The sequence below is a fragment of the Dreissena polymorpha genome, chromosome 3 (assembly GCF_020536995.1).
Source record: "Dreissena polymorpha isolate Duluth1 chromosome 3, UMN_Dpol_1.0, whole genome shotgun sequence".
Lineage (NCBI taxonomy): Eukaryota > Metazoa > Mollusca > Bivalvia > Myida > Dreissenidae > Dreissena > Dreissena polymorpha.
Genome location: NC_068357.1, coordinates 14,973,650 through 14,992,526, shown reverse-complemented (window position 1 = coordinate 14,992,526; position 18,877 = coordinate 14,973,650). Strand labels below are relative to the sequence as shown.

The following is an 18,877-nucleotide window of genomic DNA, read 5'->3' as shown; positions in this document are numbered from 1 at the left end:
CGTCACTTTCTAAATAATGTCTACGTACAAAAGAGATGCTATCTTTTATATAAACTATTATACCGCCTCCAGCAGAAATAGCCCTATTACGTCTTACAATGCTGTAACCGGAAATGGATATTGTATTAATCTCCGTTTTATCGTTTAAAAATGTTTCACAAAAGCCTACTATATCCAAAGAACTATTTTCGTGTAAGTAAACACGAATTTCATCCAATTCAGGCAATAAATGTTGGATATTCAAATGCATAATATGCAAACCTTTATATGTAAATGGAATATAATGATCAATATTTATGTTACATTTTAAAGTAGATTGTATGTGAGATTCCATAAGAACGTCACTATCCAGGGATGATATATCAGTGTCTAAATTATTTATTGTGCTACATTTAACATTATTCAATCTCAAGCAATGTGGTTTATGTTGATTTGTATCATCATTAGCAATAATTAAACTACACTTACATTTGTGCGAGTCACATTGGTTACATACCGACGAAAGAATGTCAAATTTATTTGTGCTATATAACGATGTAGTGCGTCTGTCATCAATAACCTATTGTCTTTTGGGTAGTCTGCAGTCACGTGTAACATGATTTTGACGTCCACAGTTCGTGCAGTGTCGACTGTTTTCATGATTGACGTGTCGACGAACGTACCGGAAGTTACGATTTTCATTATGACAATCCTGATATTCACTCCGAGTTTCCAGGTGTGCGTTCCTTAGATCATGCTGCCTGAAGAAGTTATGGTGCCCATTACGGAAGTCATGATGCCCTTTCCGGAAGTCATGATAACCGTTCCGGAAGTCACGATGTCCGTTCCTAAAGCCATGAAGCCCGTATTGGAAGTTCGGTTTAGCGCTCCGGTATTCACGATGCCCGTTTTTGAAGTCACCGTTAGAAGTACGCCTCCGCTGATTTTGATCAAGTTGACGATGTTGTTGTTGTTGCTGCTGCATTCTTTTCTTAGTTATATGCATTACTTTATTGATTGCTGCCACAAGTGAACTTGATCCATGATTTCTTGGGTGAATTCCATCAGGTCTGAATAGTCGATTCGCCAATTGTCCGTTTCCGTACACCAAACAATTATAACAATCGATCAGCTTTACCGGAAGTTCGCTTGATACATCTTCTAGCATTGAGTTGAAATCGCGTACATCAACATCACGTCGAGGACTTATTTTACAAATAAATATTTCACAATTTGTTTGATCTTGAATGCATTGCGAAGTCTGCAAGATTACATCTTTGATTATTGAAATTGGCTGGCCATTCGAGACATCATTCCCACCAGCAAATATTTTTATTTTTGATAAGTCAGAGATATTCATTTTTCGCAGCTTTTCACAGATATCCAGCATTGTCTTCCCTGGCAAAGTGCATATGTCCACAGTTTCGCATAATCCTCGCTTATTTATGCCTCTCAAAATTGAATCTCCAATCAGTAACGTCTTCGACGTTTGTGGTGTAAAGTTCGATCTATGCTCGCCTTTATTGGTTTCTTCTTCAAAATGCACAGTACTTTCTTGTATATCGGAGATCGCTTGTGGGCTAGGCTCAGGTGTCACTTGTTCGGTTTCTAGTAATGTGTCATTTTCAACGAGATCATCGGACATCCGTTTACTTCTTGCTTCTACAGAGCCATTCATATAACTTTTGGAAAGAACACTTGGTAGGGAGTTTGCCTTAAGTATATCTCCTAGCGATTGAAATTTTTTCTGTACAGATATATTTAATTGGTCGAGTGTTTGCTTCAGGTCTTGAACGTTTTCCTGTAAACAATCGCATTTGTCGTCCGTACCTCGGGAATTCGTTGTACTATTTACTTTTACACTATGGATAATGTCTTTCATCTCATTGAATCCGCGATTGGTGTTTAAGATGTGCTCACATACATCTTTGCGCATATTACTTACGGACTTTTGGATTGTTTGAATCAAACAAAAGTGTTTCAAAATCAAATTCAATCCCGGTGCTCTCCGTTTGAGTACTTGCGTCAATTATCACGTGTTGAACTTTTAACACCGATTCAAAATTTTCAGGTTGCTTGGTATTTACCATGAAATTGAAATCATTTATTTCCGGTCTCAAACAACATACATCTTTTTCTTCAGTTTGTTTATTTGTTAACACTAGCATGCATTCCTGAAGAATTTCCTGAAATTTTGCATTCACTTCATCGACGATCAAGTTTTCTGATATTAATTTATTTGAAGTGAGTTGTATGATTTCTTATAAGTCACTTTCCGCAAACTGACTCACCATTTTCCCATTAACCAGACACGAACATTTTGTGTGATACAAGTTAATTGTATACATACCATTTCTTCCGGATGATAGCTTGTATTTAGTTTCCACTAAACTACCAATATTATCATACACTGGTGTTTTTTGACATTTAAATTTCAAAGTTTCAGACTGGTAAAACTCATTAGCACAGCTTTTGAAAAGTTCTTACATACCAGTACTAAATTCGATTTTCAGCCCACCACCAGTCACCTTGACAATCGCGTGGTCCCTTGTGGTCGCATAGAGATTCTTTTTCATTGCCTTTTCTTTATTTAACTCGTAGTCTCTTGTTTCCATCGGTCCAATTGTTGTTTCAAGTCCGGATTTTTTTGTAGCGATCAACGCGCAATTCTGTATCCGTTCTGCCATGTTCAATTGGTATCAAAATGACCGCTGTCAAATACTCTATTATTTACATTAAATTTCACATTTATATCATTGTTATTGTCTGTAAAATTTTAGATAAAGCGCATAATTTAACGGAGCTTTTTATACGCCCGTATAAAATACGGGACGTATTATGTGAAACCCCGCGGCGGGCGGCGGGCGGCGGGCGGCGGGCGGAAGGCATCACTTTGTCCGGACTCTAATTCAAATTGTATTCATCCGATCTTCACCAAACTTGGTCAGCAGTTGCATCTAGTTGATATCTAGGCCAAGTTCGAATATGGGTCATGCCGGGTCAAAAACTAGGTCATAGGGTCAATAAGTGCATTTTCAAAGGGGCCACTTTGTCCGGACTCTATTTCAAATTGTATTCATCCGATCTTCACCAAACTTGGTCAGCAGTTGCATCTAGTTGATATATAGGCCAAGTTCGAATATGGGTCATGCCGGGTCAAAAACTAGGTCATAGGGTCAATTAGTGCATTTTCAACGGCGCCACTTTGTCCGGACTCTAATTCAAATTGTATTCATCCGATCTTCACCAAACTTGGTCAGCAGTTGCATCTAGTTGATATCTAGGCCAAGTTCGAATATGGGTCATGCCGGGTCAAAAACTAGGTCATAGGGTCAATAAGTGCATTTTCAAAGGGGCCACTTTGTCCGGACTCTATTTCAAATTGTATTCATCCGATCTTCACCAAACTTGGTCAGCAGTTGCATCTAGTTGATATCTAGGCCAAGTTCGAATATGGGTCATGCCGGGTCAAAAACTAGGTCATAGGGTCAATTAGTGCATTTTCAACGGCGCCACTTTGTCCGGACTCTAATTCAAATTGTATTCATCCGATCTTCACCAAACTTGGTCAGTAGTTGCATCTAGTTGATATCTAGGTCAAGTCCGAATATGGGTCATGCTGGGTCAAAAACTAGGTCAAAGGGTCAATTAGTGCATTTTACTTTGTCCGGACTCTAATTCAAATTGTATTCATCCGATCTTCACCAAACTTGGTCAGCAGTTGCATCTAGTTGATATCTAGGCCAAGTTCGAATATGGGTTATGCCGGGTCAAAAACTAGGTCACAGGGTCACTTAGTGCATTTCAAGCATTAAGCCTGGTGTCCGCTCTCTAATTGAATTAGTTTTTTTCCAATCTTCACCAAACTTGGTCAGAAGTTGTATCTGGACAATGTCTAGGTCAAGTTCGAATATGGGTCATGCCGGGTCAAAAACTAGGTAACGGGGTCACTAAGTGCATTTCAAGCATTTAGCATGGTGTCGGCTCTCTAATTGAAGTAGTTTTCATCCGATCTTCACCACATTTGGTCAGAAGTTGTGTCTAGACAATATCTAGGTCAAGTTCAAATATGGGTCATGTCGGGTCAAAAACTAGATCACGAGGTCACTTAGTGCATTTCAAGCATTAAGCATGGTGTCCGCTCTCTAATTGAAGTAGTTTTCATCTGATCTTCACCAAATTTGGTCAGAAGTTGTGTCTAGATGATATGTAGGTCAAGTTCAAATATGGGTCATGGTAAAGTTATCAAGTTGTCCAAAACCTTCAAACGGGCGTATCTTGTGACAGTTTGGCACTCTTGTTAAAACTTGTTATGCCGGAAGTAACGTCATGACGTCAGGGGAAATCAACACTATTGTGGACTAAACAAAAAGCAGATACAGATAGGAAGAATAAGTGTACCTTTTCCGACAATATCCGGCTAAAACAAAGCATTTTCGATACGACGCCATTGTAACAATTATACAGTATCATTTTTTCGGAAGAGAATAATTCCGCACAATGTACAACATAATATACGGAAATGTACATTGCCGTGCTGACCAAACAGAGCATCACTGTATTCAACTTGAACATGGTTCTGATATATTCACTGAGATGATTATTATCAACGCTCTACCCGTGTATCCGCGATACCGTTTGTAAATATACAAATGTCTAATGAATTGGCTTTAAATATTTACAGAAAACTGCAAACGGAACACGGTCATTATGTTAGCTTATGTACGATTGGACGATTTTGCAACGTCACGACGTCATTGACGTTACTGCCGTTAGAAACGCATTAAGCAATACAAGAGAACGGACGCAACGACACATCGAGACATATTTAATAAACGCGAATATACGATATAGCATTGAATCAAGAGACGTGCAATTTATTCCAGCTTACCCCAGTTGGAAGGTATTTCGTATATCAAGGGGGTATCCAGCTTTCATGAACGACGTGATTATGCCCATGATAGCGAAACTTGCAGTCGAACTTCACGAAGCGAGAGTATCATGCAGTGAGATGTACCCAATAGTACAACGGCGAGTGCAGAATTACGTACTCGAAGAGGCTACAAAAGACTGACTGCACAGGCTAAACTGAGACGACACTTTAAGACATGCACGAAGCCCAGTTTTCCCAGAATTCAGCTCAAATCAGTCGCGTTCTGAGAAAACTGGGCATAACGCATGTGTGTAAAGAGTCGCCCCAGATCAGGGACGACACTTTCCGCCTAAATTGGATTTTTGCTAAGAAGTGACTTAATTTAAACGAAAAATGTCATAAAAGTGGAAAGTGTCGGAACGTACTGTGTGGACTACACAGGCTAATCTGGGATGACACTTTACGCTCATGCATTATTCCCAGTTTTCTCAGAACACGTCTCAAATAGTTAGCAGTGTATACATACGGTGCCCAACAGCAAATTTAAGCTATGTGTAATCAGTGGCATAATAATCCTATACCACCATTTTGAGCCTGTTATACCAGTTTGATGTTACATATAGTCATATCACATGTTTAAGGGACTTCAAAATTTTGGCAGAAAATGACAATTTTCCCAAAAAAATTCATTGATTCAACAAATAATGTATGCAGTATATTCTTACACTCCGCACTCCATGTGAAATCTTTGTTAGTTTATTATTGGTCATAAAAAAATAGCTAAAATAAAGAGTAGATAATAACGCTTTTCTTTGATAAATTTAGCAAAAAGATTTATTACTGACACAGTGTTTACACTATAAATCCAATTTTTGCAAGATTTTACTTTCCACCAAGTTGTTTTTAGATGTCTTTTGTAATTGCTGATAAAGACAGAAAAAGGGTCTCGTAAGAAGTTTTAGCCTCATATTTGTATAATGTATCATCCGTCTTTGGAAACTGATTCATATAACAACTCAAATGAAAAGCCATTAACTGTATGGGACTTCTCAAAGAACACCTTATACACTTTAGGCACATAGTTTCTGATTGATTACACTTTTAACAAAAGTCAAAGCAGTACAAATTGCTAACACATTTGACTTACCTGACTGTAAAGACTAGAATATTTACAGACAGAGCGCAAACTTGTATTGCTTACATTAACCATTTCCTGCTCAGCAACTGAAAAAGGCATAAAACCAGATCAGCATGTGAGTACCTCGCAGTCTGTTCAGGTTGTATGCTGTTTGCTGCTCATCAGTATTTAAGGGTTGGAAATGAAGCCTTTAAAACTTTAATCTAGTAAACAAGGTCTAAAATTTAATTTGATTTTCTAAAGGACTGCAGTACTTAATAGAATACATCTGAGAGGTTAATTTTGAAATGGCACATTCATTTGGATTTTTGCAATAGTGTGAGTGAAGATCTAAACACCTTTGGAAGGAGGAAATGTCCAGTAATGTAGAGTGAAAGTAAAAGCAACACAGATTTACCCTTTACCGTCTTTCATTGATAGTATATTTAACAAACATAACCTAGCAATAAGGTCACAAACACAAGGCAAACATTATATAAAAATATTGCAAATTAATGGAATATATTACATCCAACATGAAAGATATATATCTGAAAATCAATGAACATTTTATTGTAAAAAAAAGGAAGAAAAACATGAGCACTAACACAACTCTGCTTTACACATTATAGCAGCGATATTTATTAAATCTTTTCTTAAAATGCACGCTGTGCTGTTAAAGCTTAAATTTAAATAGTAAAATAATAAAATTTAAAATTAATAAAACGAATTTCATTTCAAATGTACATTTTCAGTAATTTTCATTCAATAGAGCCTGTTGCTGTGAAAACTGGGCTTAATGCGTGTGCACATGTGCAGTCCCCACAGGTTATTCTGGGACAAACTTCCACTTTTATAGAATTTTTCATTTAAAGGCAGCTTTTCCTTAACGAAAATAAGTTAATGCGGAAAGTGACGTCACTGATTAGGCAGTGCCGACTGCACAGGCTAATCTGTAACGACACCTAACGCTTCTGTATTACATAGTCTTCCCAGAACAAGAATCAATCCATTAAAATGTGTCTTGTTCTGATAAAACTGGGCATAATACATGTGCGTAAAGTATCGTCCCAGATTAGCCTGTGCAGTCCGCACAGGCTAATCAGGGACAACACTTTCTGCCTAAACTTGATTTTCGGTAAGGAGGGACTTCCTTGAAACTAAAAATACCATAAAAGCGAAAAGTGTCTTCCCTGATTAGCATGTGTGGACTGCACAGGCTAATCTGGGACGACACCTAACGCACATGAATTAAGCCCAGTTTTCTCAGAACAAGACACAAATACCCAATAAACCACAAGTGTAACAATACTGATAAAAATATGTGGATAACATGAATGACTAGACAAAAAATCTATAAACATTACAAATATATGCCATGGAGACTGAAATATGAGATTTCAAACAAGACCAGTGACAGAACAATGTAACGGACAGTGATAATTTAAGTGCCAATCTGGGGTATCTGCTAAACATATCTATATCACATACAACAGTACTGTTTCATTATCAACACACAAAATAAAGCAAACTCTGCAATTAAGTACAAGTATTGAATAACACTGAGCACTCTAAGTTGTTTCGATTTTTGGTACCAGCTTAACAAAGTATAATGTAAGTAGCTATTACCCGCATGAGAATAAGTTATATTAACCCATTTATGCCTAGTGGACTCTCCCATCCTTCTAAATTGGATCAATTTATTTCCAAAATTAAGAATGTCTAGTATATTTATTTCTATATTTAGAATATTTCTTACAGAATTTTTTTAAGCAAACAGCGCAGACCCAGATGAGATGTGGCATGATGCGGCGTCTCATCTGGGTCTACGCTGTTTGCCAAGGCCTTTTTTCTAGATGCTATGCATAAATGAGTCAAAGAGTAAAAAAAAGTTTCATATAATGGACGTCGACAGAAGCACCCCGATTGTCTTTTGCAACTTTGGGACTGTGTGCTTTATGTAGAGGTATAGCATACTGGTCAATTTTCACATGAGCATTGTTAGAATTACTTCTTTGGAAGTATAGAAGATATCCCTGAAACTATTCTGTTAGAAAAATGAACTTCATTGGATTATATTTGGTACTGACCAATTCTGATTAAACCACTATCTATGAAAAACAATTTTAATAATCCATATAAAGCATATTTCAAAATGATATTATACTTGGGAATGCATCAAATTACTCTTTAAGCCAAAGTCTATTCTTTATTCTCCAGTATAAGTCTATACTTTAATAATGTACCTAAGTCTAAACTTTAATCTAAGACTTGGTAAAAAAGGATTATGGAGGACGAATCAAGACTTTCGTTGCCATATCAACATACAACATAATACCGGTAATACTGCAGGTACAGATTACAACCTATACAACACGCATTGAGCAAACAAAATGGATTTGACACGGTAGAAGTTCAAAGATCAAATAAATATACGATAACAAAAGTTGAATTGAAAAAAGTAATAACAAGGTCCATCAAAATGCATAAAAGCCAAACAAACACTTTTCTTTTTCAACCAGTCAAAAAAGTTTGGTAACAAAATGACATAAATTAATAATAAATTCTGTATACAAAAATATACATAGTGCTATACTTAATAAATGCAAAACAATTAAAAACTTTCATTAAAAAAATAATTCCACAATAACAGCAGTTGTTAAAACAAGAGGGCCTGAAAGGCCCAAAGTTGCTCACCTGAGATAAAAAGAAATGACCTGTTCTTTGCAGCTCAAGATAGCAATGGAACAAATGTTCTAACCATGAAGAATGAACAACAAATGGCCCCTTGGCGGCCATGTTTTTTTAACAGACCTGAACCTTATTTTAACTCTTCCAAGATATGTCCAAATTTCATGAAGATTGGGAAAAAAATGTGTCTTCTAGACTGTTCACATGTTGTCACTATATACATATAAAGAAAACTGCCCCACTCCCTGGCGGCCATGTTTTTTCACTGATCATGACCATTTTAAAACTCGTCCGAGACAACCACATAACTAATGTTTTGACAAAATTTTATGATGATTAGGCAAAACATGTGACTTCTAGAGTGTTCACAAGCTTTTTTACTATATAAATATAAGGAAAAAGACCCCCCCCCCTGGCGGCCATGTTTTTTTACCGATCCAAACCATTATCTAACTCAACTGTCCTATCCAGGTGTGGTAGTGCGGTCTCCTTTGCTTACGCAAATGAACCGGTCACAGGACGGTTACAAGTTATGTAACTTTGTAAGCACTTATGTAATGCGGAAATATTTATTTGACAAACTCTTATTTCCGGTCAGGATGAATATACTGACTGGTTGTAATTCAATTTACTAAAGGCGTTCAGTCAGGGACGCCTAAATACACTCAAAGAATTTATTTATAAGACAAAACCAAGGCAGCTTTAACAAAAATAACTAATTTTCATTCCAAGAACTCGGAAAATGAAGAACAATGACAGAAAATTAAGAACTGGTACAAGCCAAGTCTAAAGAATCTAAGTATCATTACAAAAATGAACAACATACAGCAAATACCTTAATGAATGTAAAAAGAAGTTCAAAATCTGTAAAAAAAAAGTGATATAAATATAAGTTACTGTAAGTCTAGAAAGTGCTTCAAAAATCTAGTTTACAAAATAGGTCTTATTTTATCTAAAGAACAATATTTATGGAGATTAGGAAACTTCAGTGAATCAAATGTAAAAATAAGAAAAATTTACTACAGTTATTCAAATAGAATAGAGTCTTTCTAATTTAGAAAATGCCAAATAAAAATAATTTAAATAATAAGAATAATTTAGATAATAATGCCAAAATGTCTTGCTGCTGGTGTTAAAAATAATTTAGAGTTTAATTATTTCAAAATTCCAACCTTTTTCAAGAGCTGTTAACTTTTCAAGAAAGCATCAAGAGGTGTTTAAATCAGCCAAAACAGCTTATTTTATACAGGTCAGAAGAGATCAATGGCAGAGTAGTCAATTTTCCCTCAGAAAAGTGCATTTATCAATGATCAATATCTTCCCAAATTCCAGAGCAGAACTAAAAATAGATTACTGAACCAGGTTAAACAAGGGAGATAAATACTGCATAAATACTGTTAAATCATGTACATGTTGTCTTTCTTTCAGTTATCTATTAGTTGAAAGGCTTATCATAAGTGGTAATGACTAAAACAGTTATGTTAACTATGAAAATTCTGTGTTATGAAAAATTACACAACACAGTTAATGTCACATAATATTGACATAATAAAACCAAACTTTACTACACAGGAAACCAATGTTCTGACCAAAGTTCATGAAGATTGAGCAAACTAGAAAGTTAACAAGATTTTACTATAGCCATATATAGCCATATTAGGAAAAATGCCCCGCCCCTTGGCAGCCACATTTTTCAAGCCAAGGTTACCATTTTTGAACTCATCCAAGATATCATTGGGACAAATCATCTGAGCAAGTTTCATGAAGATCGGAAAATAAATGTGGCCTCTAGAGTGTTAACAAGGTTTTACTATAGCAATATAAGGAATAATGTTTTTCTACAAACGGACATCATTTTCAAACTCGTCCAAGATATCATTGGGATGAATCTTCTGACCAAGTTTCATGAGGATCGGACAATAAATGTGGCCTCCAAAGTGTTAACAAATTTTGCTATAGCCATATATAGCCATTTAAGAAAAAATGCCCCGCCCCTTGGCAGCCTTGTTTTTCAAGCAAACGTAACCATTTTCGAACTCATCCAAGATATCATTCAAACCAATCTTCTGACCAAATTTCATGAAGATTGGACAATAAATGTGGCCTCTAGAGAGTGAACAATGCAAATGTTGACGTCGCACAACGCACGACGGACAACGGACGACGGACAAAAGGTGATCACAAAAGCTCACCATGAGCACGTTGTGCTCAGGTTAGCTAAAAAGGTGCAGCAGTTAACCACTATTCAAACAAAATGAGTCGAGTTCTGATAAAACTGGGCATAATGCATGTGCACAAAGTGCTGTCCCAGATTAGGGACGACACTTTCTGCCTAAATTGGATTTTTGCTAATAAGGGACTTCATTTAAACGAAAAATGTCATAAAAGCGGAAAGTGTCGTCCCTGATTAGGCTGTGTGGACTGCACAGGCTAATCTGGGACGACACTTTACGGACATGCATTATGCCCAGTTTTCTCAGAACACGACTCAAATTATGATAAATGATTGTCCAGAAACGAAGCAAAATAACAGTAGCAGCATATGCATGAAATTAATTTAGGCATTCAAAATAAAAATGCTAAAAATTAAACATAAGCACCCATATTTACAGCAACTCAAACTGTTTCGAATCACAGTGTTTCCTGTTATAATTTTGGAGACACATGTTCACTTTGGAAAAAAGACAATTTACAAAATATTGTCGTAGATTCAATAAAGCGTATGTATTCTATTCAAACAAGCAAAATAATACTTCTTACAAAGAAAACAATAATATATTGGTTCATTTATGGATAATATGAGATCTGAAATTATATATCTGCTATTATTGTTAGACATGAGCAAAAATAATATTTACAACTCATATGCTTCAATCAATATTAACAAGGCTGCATTTATATGATAAGTAAATATTTCTACAAAAACAAAAACAACATTTCAAATATGATTTACCCCATTTTAATGGACATTTCTTGTCATGTATATCAAAATAGAATGTTTTATATAAAAGTATTCAAAGAACGCTCTAAGAATCTTGAGCAGTTTGAAGCTGAGTAACAATTTACAACATCAGTTGTTTAACCCTTTGCATGCTGGGAAATCTGTCGTCTGCTAAAATGTCGTCTGCTGAATTTCTAAAATTAGCATTTTTTCTAAAAAAAATTCAAAGAATACTATCAGAAAAGCAAACAGTTTGGATCCTGATGAGATGCCACGTTCTGTGGTGTCTCACCTGGATCCAAACTGTTTGCAAAGGCCTTCATAATTCGGTTCATGCACTGAAAGAGTTAACATGCATCTTCCAGGGGAAAAATAGCTTACAGCACCAACATCCTTAAATGTTGGCATCTGTCTTCTAACACCTTACATCTCTAAATTCTGTGTTGAGCATTAATCAGCAACTGAACATGCAATAAATTTAAGGCAAAGCAAATGTGAAATACGTACTTGTTAACGAAAATGACAGAGGAGACTTTAAGCCACTCCCCCACCCACCCTGATTGCTCTATGAAACACCCCTTCAAAATTGACTGGATGCAAATGCTGACTTAAAATAACATGAATCAAAACTAAAACATGAATAAAAGTTTAAAATGCTTAAATATGACACAATTTGAGACAAGGTCCTAAAAGTATAAAATCTAGCATCTAAACTACAATGTCATAGCTTCATTATTGCTTCACAAATATATTACACATATGTATGTACATAAACGTTAAAACCGTAAGTTAATGTTTTAGACGGTAAATGCTTAGAGTTTGAACACATGTATATGTTTTTTAAACCAATACATTTGCACAATTACTATTTATTTTGAAACATTCTATGGAATGTCTCCTAATTCACACACAACCAAATTAAAATAAATAAATTAAAAAGCAGCTTTTTTACTGCGAAACATAATTTATATGAATCAGACAATTTTTCAGGTTGTTTGAATTTACAATAATTATAAGACATCTCTCCCCTTTACTGTTAACAATTGAATTGTACCAATGTTGAAGTATTAATTACCACCGATAAACGTTCCAACAGAACCAATTTATCTAAATGATCCTCAGAATTGTGCTTTAATACATCTATCTGTACATTTTAAGAAACATCCTCAAAACAATAAAGAACAAGATAGAGAACAAATGGAACATAATTTCCATCAAATGTTAAATCCATTCTGGTAGACTCTCAATAAAAGAGATAAGATTCTGAATCCAAATTATTCTATTCCAATGTTAACCTTGCACCATTCCCAAAATACTGGGAAAAATTGGTGAACAACATGTAATTTCGTAAAATATTGTTTCAACTTTTCACAAAATAATACAAGAATGTTCCTGAAGAACTTCTGGATAAAAGTAAGTGATGATCAGTAAAAACAGAATACTGGTAGATATTTAACCCATTTATGCCTAGTGGACTCTCCCATCTTTCTAAATTGGATCAATTTATTTCCAAAATTAGGGATGTCTAGTATTTTTATTTCTATATTTAGAATATTTCTTACAGAAATTCCTTTAAGCAAACAGCGCAGGCCCTGATACGCCGCATCATGCGGCATCTGATCTGGGTCTACGCTGTTTGCCAAGGCCTTTTTCCTAGATGCTAGGCATAAATGGGTTAAATCTGTACTATACATAAGCAAAGTCCAAATGATGCACCTTTGGTTAAATAACATTCCTAAGTTTTAAGGAATAATGCAAATCTGTAAGCTTTTATTAACATTACGGTTTGAACAGTGATGCTGTTGTATTGTTTTGTATTTGCAAGATGTCATGGCATTTTTAAAGGTGATCAAGCAAGTCTTATTAACCCAACCAAGAAAAACAAAACAGATTTAAATTCGTTTGATCCTTAATAGGCAAACAAAAAATCTGAAAAAATCAGTTTGGTGAACACACAACCAGATAACCCAATACCTAAATGCCCTTGTTTTTTCTCCTACGATAAGCTATGTAGGTCAACGTCAAGTTGACATGCTGAACGTCCACTTCTGACTGGGCGACTGATGATCACAAGGATTGGCAACCAGCCCTTTACCTTGCACCTCTGCACTGTCCACACACATACTATGGTACTTACTGCGTAGCATTGTCCCACTCTCCATTTTTTCCCAAAGCTGAAATATGTACGTCAAAGAACTGAGCTGCAATAAGTACATCACAGTACTAAATTAAATGGGCATCTCGTAAAATGAGATTTTAAAAATTGACCTTGCAAACTCTCAAACTAAAAAGGCAAATAGTACAAAATGCATTAAATCTTGATATAAATAACTTCCTTATTGGTTATTATAGATAAATCCTCCCAAATCTCTATGCATGTACATCACATACCGGTAACATGATTTGCACGTGTCCACAATTCATTTTATATATGTACTTACAATAAATGATGATAGTTTGTATTCAGGAAAATCCTTAAAAAATGTTTTGCCAATATTGGCCAGATTTTGCTTTTGATATGAGAATCGAGATTGTACAGGATTATGAGAGAATGAATTGAACCAGAATATGTACATATATACAGAGATAGCCATGGTACAGTTTTAAATCCGTTGCAACATATGTACTGGAGAATTTTTCCTGAAAACAGGTCTTCTGAAAATTAAAGCTTTTTCTCACAAATTTTGATTTTATTTTATAAAGATTATTATTTATAGGTGCAGATTATATTCAAGACATAATTGATAAAGGTCAAAGAACTGAGCTGAAATATGCAGGTCAAATAATTGAGCTGAAATATGGTATTCAAATAGCTGAGGTGAAATATGAAAGTAAAACAGATAAGCTGAAATATGAAAGTAAAACAGATAAGGTTAAATATGAAGATCAAACAACTAGGTTAAAATACGACTGGTAATTCAAAGAACTGAGCTGAAACACATTTTTTCACTAAACACTTTTTCATGTGTGAGAAATACTAATGATTCTATTTATGTTTAAAAGTGCCAAGTGGGAATGGAACTTCGAGTTTTCTGTACATGTTAGCCTTGTTCTGGGAAGACTGGGCTTAATGAATGTGCATTAAGTGTCATTCCAAATTGTGTGGACTGCACAGGCTAATCTTTGGGCAACACTTTACACACATGCATTTAGTCCAATTTTCCCATAACAAGGCTCATATCATCCACATTAACTAAATTATTATTATTAAACTGATTTAAATGTGTGTTTTTATTTCTGTTATTTTGGTCACTTACATGCCAAAAAGACACAATTACTGCCAAGTTAAAAAAAATACTGGGGAATGGGGCTATAAACAAAAAAGTCTCCTACCTGTAATGTGTTATCTGGAGTACATTGAAACAGCTTGAGAACTGCCCCTGGGTCCTGACTGCCCAAGGTCAAGCAAAGGTCAAGATGACGTATCGCTCCAGTAGCAGTCATGGAAAACTCCTACAATAGAGATTGTTCTTATTCAATGTCAAGTATTTTAAGTAACTACATTCACTTCCAATTTGAAAGCTGCTCTTTTATTTACCCCAGTTGAGACATTTTTTTATATCATGTTTTTTTGTCATCCACATCAATATTTTTACCATAAATTTTTAACACAATTAAAAGAATCAAACAAACTGATCAAACACAAAATACCAACAATCCCCAAAAGTGTTTCAAAATTACTAGAATATACATCAAAGTCCATGTAGAATCTACAGGCCTTTTCCGCCCTATGCCACGGGTCCGAATATCGGCCCCATTTCCAATGCAAATCTGGTTGTTTTTTTCCCAATTAAAAAAAATTCCCAATTCCCAACAATTGAAGTTCTTTTCACAAAACCTTAAAATATATAAGTTAACCTGATCCAGTGTAGAAAATAGAAAAATATTGCATAATTAAATTATCTGTTGCCTTGAATTTGTTTTAAAACAGTAAAATATGTTAAATTGATTATTTAAGACTTTCCTTATTTTTCCCATAATCCGGCATTTCACGCATTTTTTTTCCCCTAAAAAAAGGCCAGGCCCTTTCCCCCAAATCAGATAAAAAAACCTGCACTTATCACACAGGTTCATATTATTTTCTAAAATTTTAATAATATGTTATCAAAATAGTCGTTAATTACCAGTTAACGGCTTCTTTGAAATATAAGAAACACTATTTACATGTGATTATTTTTCCCAATTGAGCCAGTTTTGCAATTAATTTTTTCCCAAAAATGGGGTTTTTCACGACGAGAATTTTCCAAAATTCCAGTGCTGCGTTTTCCCAAAATGGAGCGGAAAAGGCCTGATCTAATGATAACAACAAACTGCTCCATATATGTAATAGTTGAAAGTTCTACCTGATTTCCACCTGTATGATGACATGGAAACACTCCTAAGATTCCATCTGCAAAGTGGCCCATCGTGTCAATACACATCTGGCCCTGCATAATGCTGCCAAATGCCTGGTCATCTTTCTTAGGAACTCTGATATAAATGTAGAGGACAATGTAGCAACCATATGCATACATTCAGGCTTTATAAGATTATCAGCCGAGTGTTTCCCCAATTGTCAAACTGTTCCAGATTCACTGTTTAACCAATTTAACTGTACCAAGTCACTGACAACTGTCTTGCTTGAATCAAGGCGGGGGGTGTTACAAACTAGGATTCATGTTTTAAACAAGAAATGTGTTTGTCAGAAACACTATGTCCCCTTCTGCGCCGCTTTGATTTTTTTGTGGTGACCTTTGACCTTGAAGGATGACCTTGACCTTTCACCACTCAAAATGTTCAGCTCCATGAGATACACATGCATGCCAAATATGAAGTTGCTATCTTCAATATTGCAAAAGTTATTGCAAAATGTTAAAGTTGGGGCAAACAAACAAACAAACAAACCAACGGACAGGACAAAAACAATATGTCCCCCACTATAGTGGTGGGGGACATAAAAAATCAATTATGTTCTAAGAATCTAAGGAATGCTAAAAATCAAGGTGGGTGGTTTAAAAACTTAAATTATGTTCTAAGAAATGATAACAAGAGCACCGCATAACGGGTGCCACGCTCGGCTGCGAAAGCTTGTCAAAATTTTTTTTTTTTTTTTTTTTTTAGAGGTCACAGTGACCTTGACTTTTGACCTAGTGACCGAAAATGGGTGTGGCGTGTAGAACTCATCAAGATGCATCTACATATGAAGTTTCAAAGTTGTAGGTGGAAGCACTTTGATTTTAGAGGCAATGTTAAGATTTGTGTTATTAAAGTTTTATATTAGAGGTCAAAGTGACCTTGACCTTTGACCTAGTGACCCAAAAATGGGTGTGGCATGTAAAACTCATCATGGTGCAACTACATATGAAGTTTCAAAGTTGTAGGTGGAAGCACTTTGATTTTAGAGCTTATGTTAAAGTTTGATATTAGAGGTCACAGTGACCTTGACCTTTGACCTAGTGACCCAAAAATGGGTGTGGCGTGTGGAACTCATCAAGGTGCATCTACATATGAAGTTTCAAAGTTGTAGGTGGAAGCACTTTGATTTTAGAGCCAATGTTAAGGTTTTAGCACGACGCATACGTCGGACGGCGGACGACCGGGCTATGACAATAGCACGGGTTTTCTCCGAAAACAGCCTTGCTAAAAATCAAAGTGGGGGGTATTTAAAACTAGTTTTCATCTTTTAAAAACTTAAATTATGTTCTAAAAAATGATAACAAGAGCACCGCATAACGGGTGCGACTCGTCCGCTGCGAAAGCTTGTCAGAATTTTTTTTTTTCTTTTAGAGGTCACAGTGACCTTGACCTTTGACCTAGTGACCCAACAAGAGATGTGTTCGTCAGAAACACAATGCCCCATCCTGCCCCACTTTGAAATAAAATTTCTATTTATCATTTGGCAGGTATAGAAATCATCTCCCTTTAAAGCTTATTACTTCCCTTGGATTTTGTCCAATCCAAGGGGGGGGGGAGTCAAAAGAGACCAAGTCAGACATCACTGACAGCCAAGGCCTGTGGTTTATCAAAGAGATCATAGCCAGAGTTCATCATGTATCTATGGACATAAGTCCACAGGTATATAATGAACACTACTATTAACAACACATTACATGAAAGAAATGATAATTATATCATTAAAAAAAAAAACTTTGACAAATCAATCATTTGAGTTATAAATAATCTAAATAATAAATCTGCACAGTAACTGTGAAAAGAACTTCAATTCTTGGTAAGGAAATATATAATATGAGATTTATAATTATATAAATTACTTCCCTTGAAAATAATTGTCTCTAACAAATCTCTATTTTTAGTTGCAAATAATTAAAAGCCACTACTGTGTAGATTCACCACTCAAAATGTGCAGCTCCATGAGATACACATGCATGCCAAATATATAAAGTGCCAATATTGAATAATTATCTCCCTTTAAAGCTTATTACTTCCCTTAAATGTGTATTTTTTAACGTAGACCTTAGAGGATGACCTTGACGTTGACATTTTACCACAATATTTTTGTCAGAAACACAATGCCGCCTACTGCGCCGCTTTGATTTATTAAAAAAAATATATACGTGGGCAGGTCAGAATACTATGTACATTTAAAGCTTATTACTTCACTTGACTTTGTTTTTTCGACCCTAGACCTTGAAGGATGATGTTCACCTTGAAATTTTACCACTCAAAATGTGCAGCTCCATGAGATACACATGCATGCCAAATATCAAGTTGCTATCTTCAATATTTAATAAGTTATGGCCAATGTTAAGGTTTTAGCACGACGCCTACGGCGGACGGCGAGCTGGCTTGTACAAAAGCTCGGGTTTTCTCCGAAAACAGTTGAGCTAAAAATTAAGGTGGGGGTATTTAGAACTAGGATTCATGCTTTAAAAACTTCAATTATGTTCTTAGAAATGATACAAATCAAGAGGTGTGTGGGGGGTATTTACACACTACGATTCATGCTTTACCAAACTTAAATTATGTCCTAAGAAATAACAAGAGCTTGTCACAGTAGTGCCAAATCCCCGCCAAAATGTGTTTGCTTGTATGAGAAAATTTGTTTTAGAAAGAAGAATAATATTTGTAAAACATGGCACCTGTGTCATCTATTTATATTTCAAGGATCAATTAGTTATATAGTGTTGGAGTTATGCTGTAGAGAATAAAATTTATGGAAATGAAAAAGGGAGGTCATTAAAAAACTACGGCTGATAGAGTTATGGTTCATGTTCACTGCACATCTCCTTGTTGCCATCTGTTTATATTTCTAGTTTCAAGTATATCCCTTCAGTAG

At 35.5% G+C, this 18,877-nt stretch overlaps 1 protein-coding gene and 1 long non-coding RNA gene across 3 annotated transcripts in view; one reads left to right on the top strand and one right to left on the bottom strand.

The window, feature by feature from the left end:
• Window positions 1-2,841: 2,841 nt before the first annotated feature.
• On the top strand, window positions 2,842-4,278 carry LOC127873093 (uncharacterized). Its single transcript, XR_008045958.1, has 3 exons — window positions 2,842-2,990; window positions 3,147-3,768; window positions 4,083-4,278. It is a non-coding gene; the product is annotated as an uncharacterized LOC127873093 (long non-coding RNA).
• Window positions 4,279-6,382: 2,104 nt separating this feature from the next.
• The window catches only part of LOC127873063 (polypeptide N-acetylgalactosaminyltransferase 2-like), a 38,510-nt gene continuing 26,015 nt past the window's right edge, over window positions 6,383-18,877 (bottom strand). For both annotated transcript variants that reach the window (XM_052416644.1, XM_052416645.1), the window contains 3 exons: window positions 15,945-16,071; window positions 14,935-15,054; window positions 6,383-13,775 (listed from right to left, as the gene is read on the bottom strand). In XM_052416644.1, coding sequence (XP_052272604.1) covers window positions 13,623-13,775; window positions 14,935-15,054; window positions 15,945-16,071 — 400 coding nt within the window. In that variant the 3' untranslated portion in view covers window positions 6,383-13,622. The remainder of the gene's footprint in view (window positions 13,776-14,934; window positions 15,055-15,944; window positions 16,072-18,877) is intronic.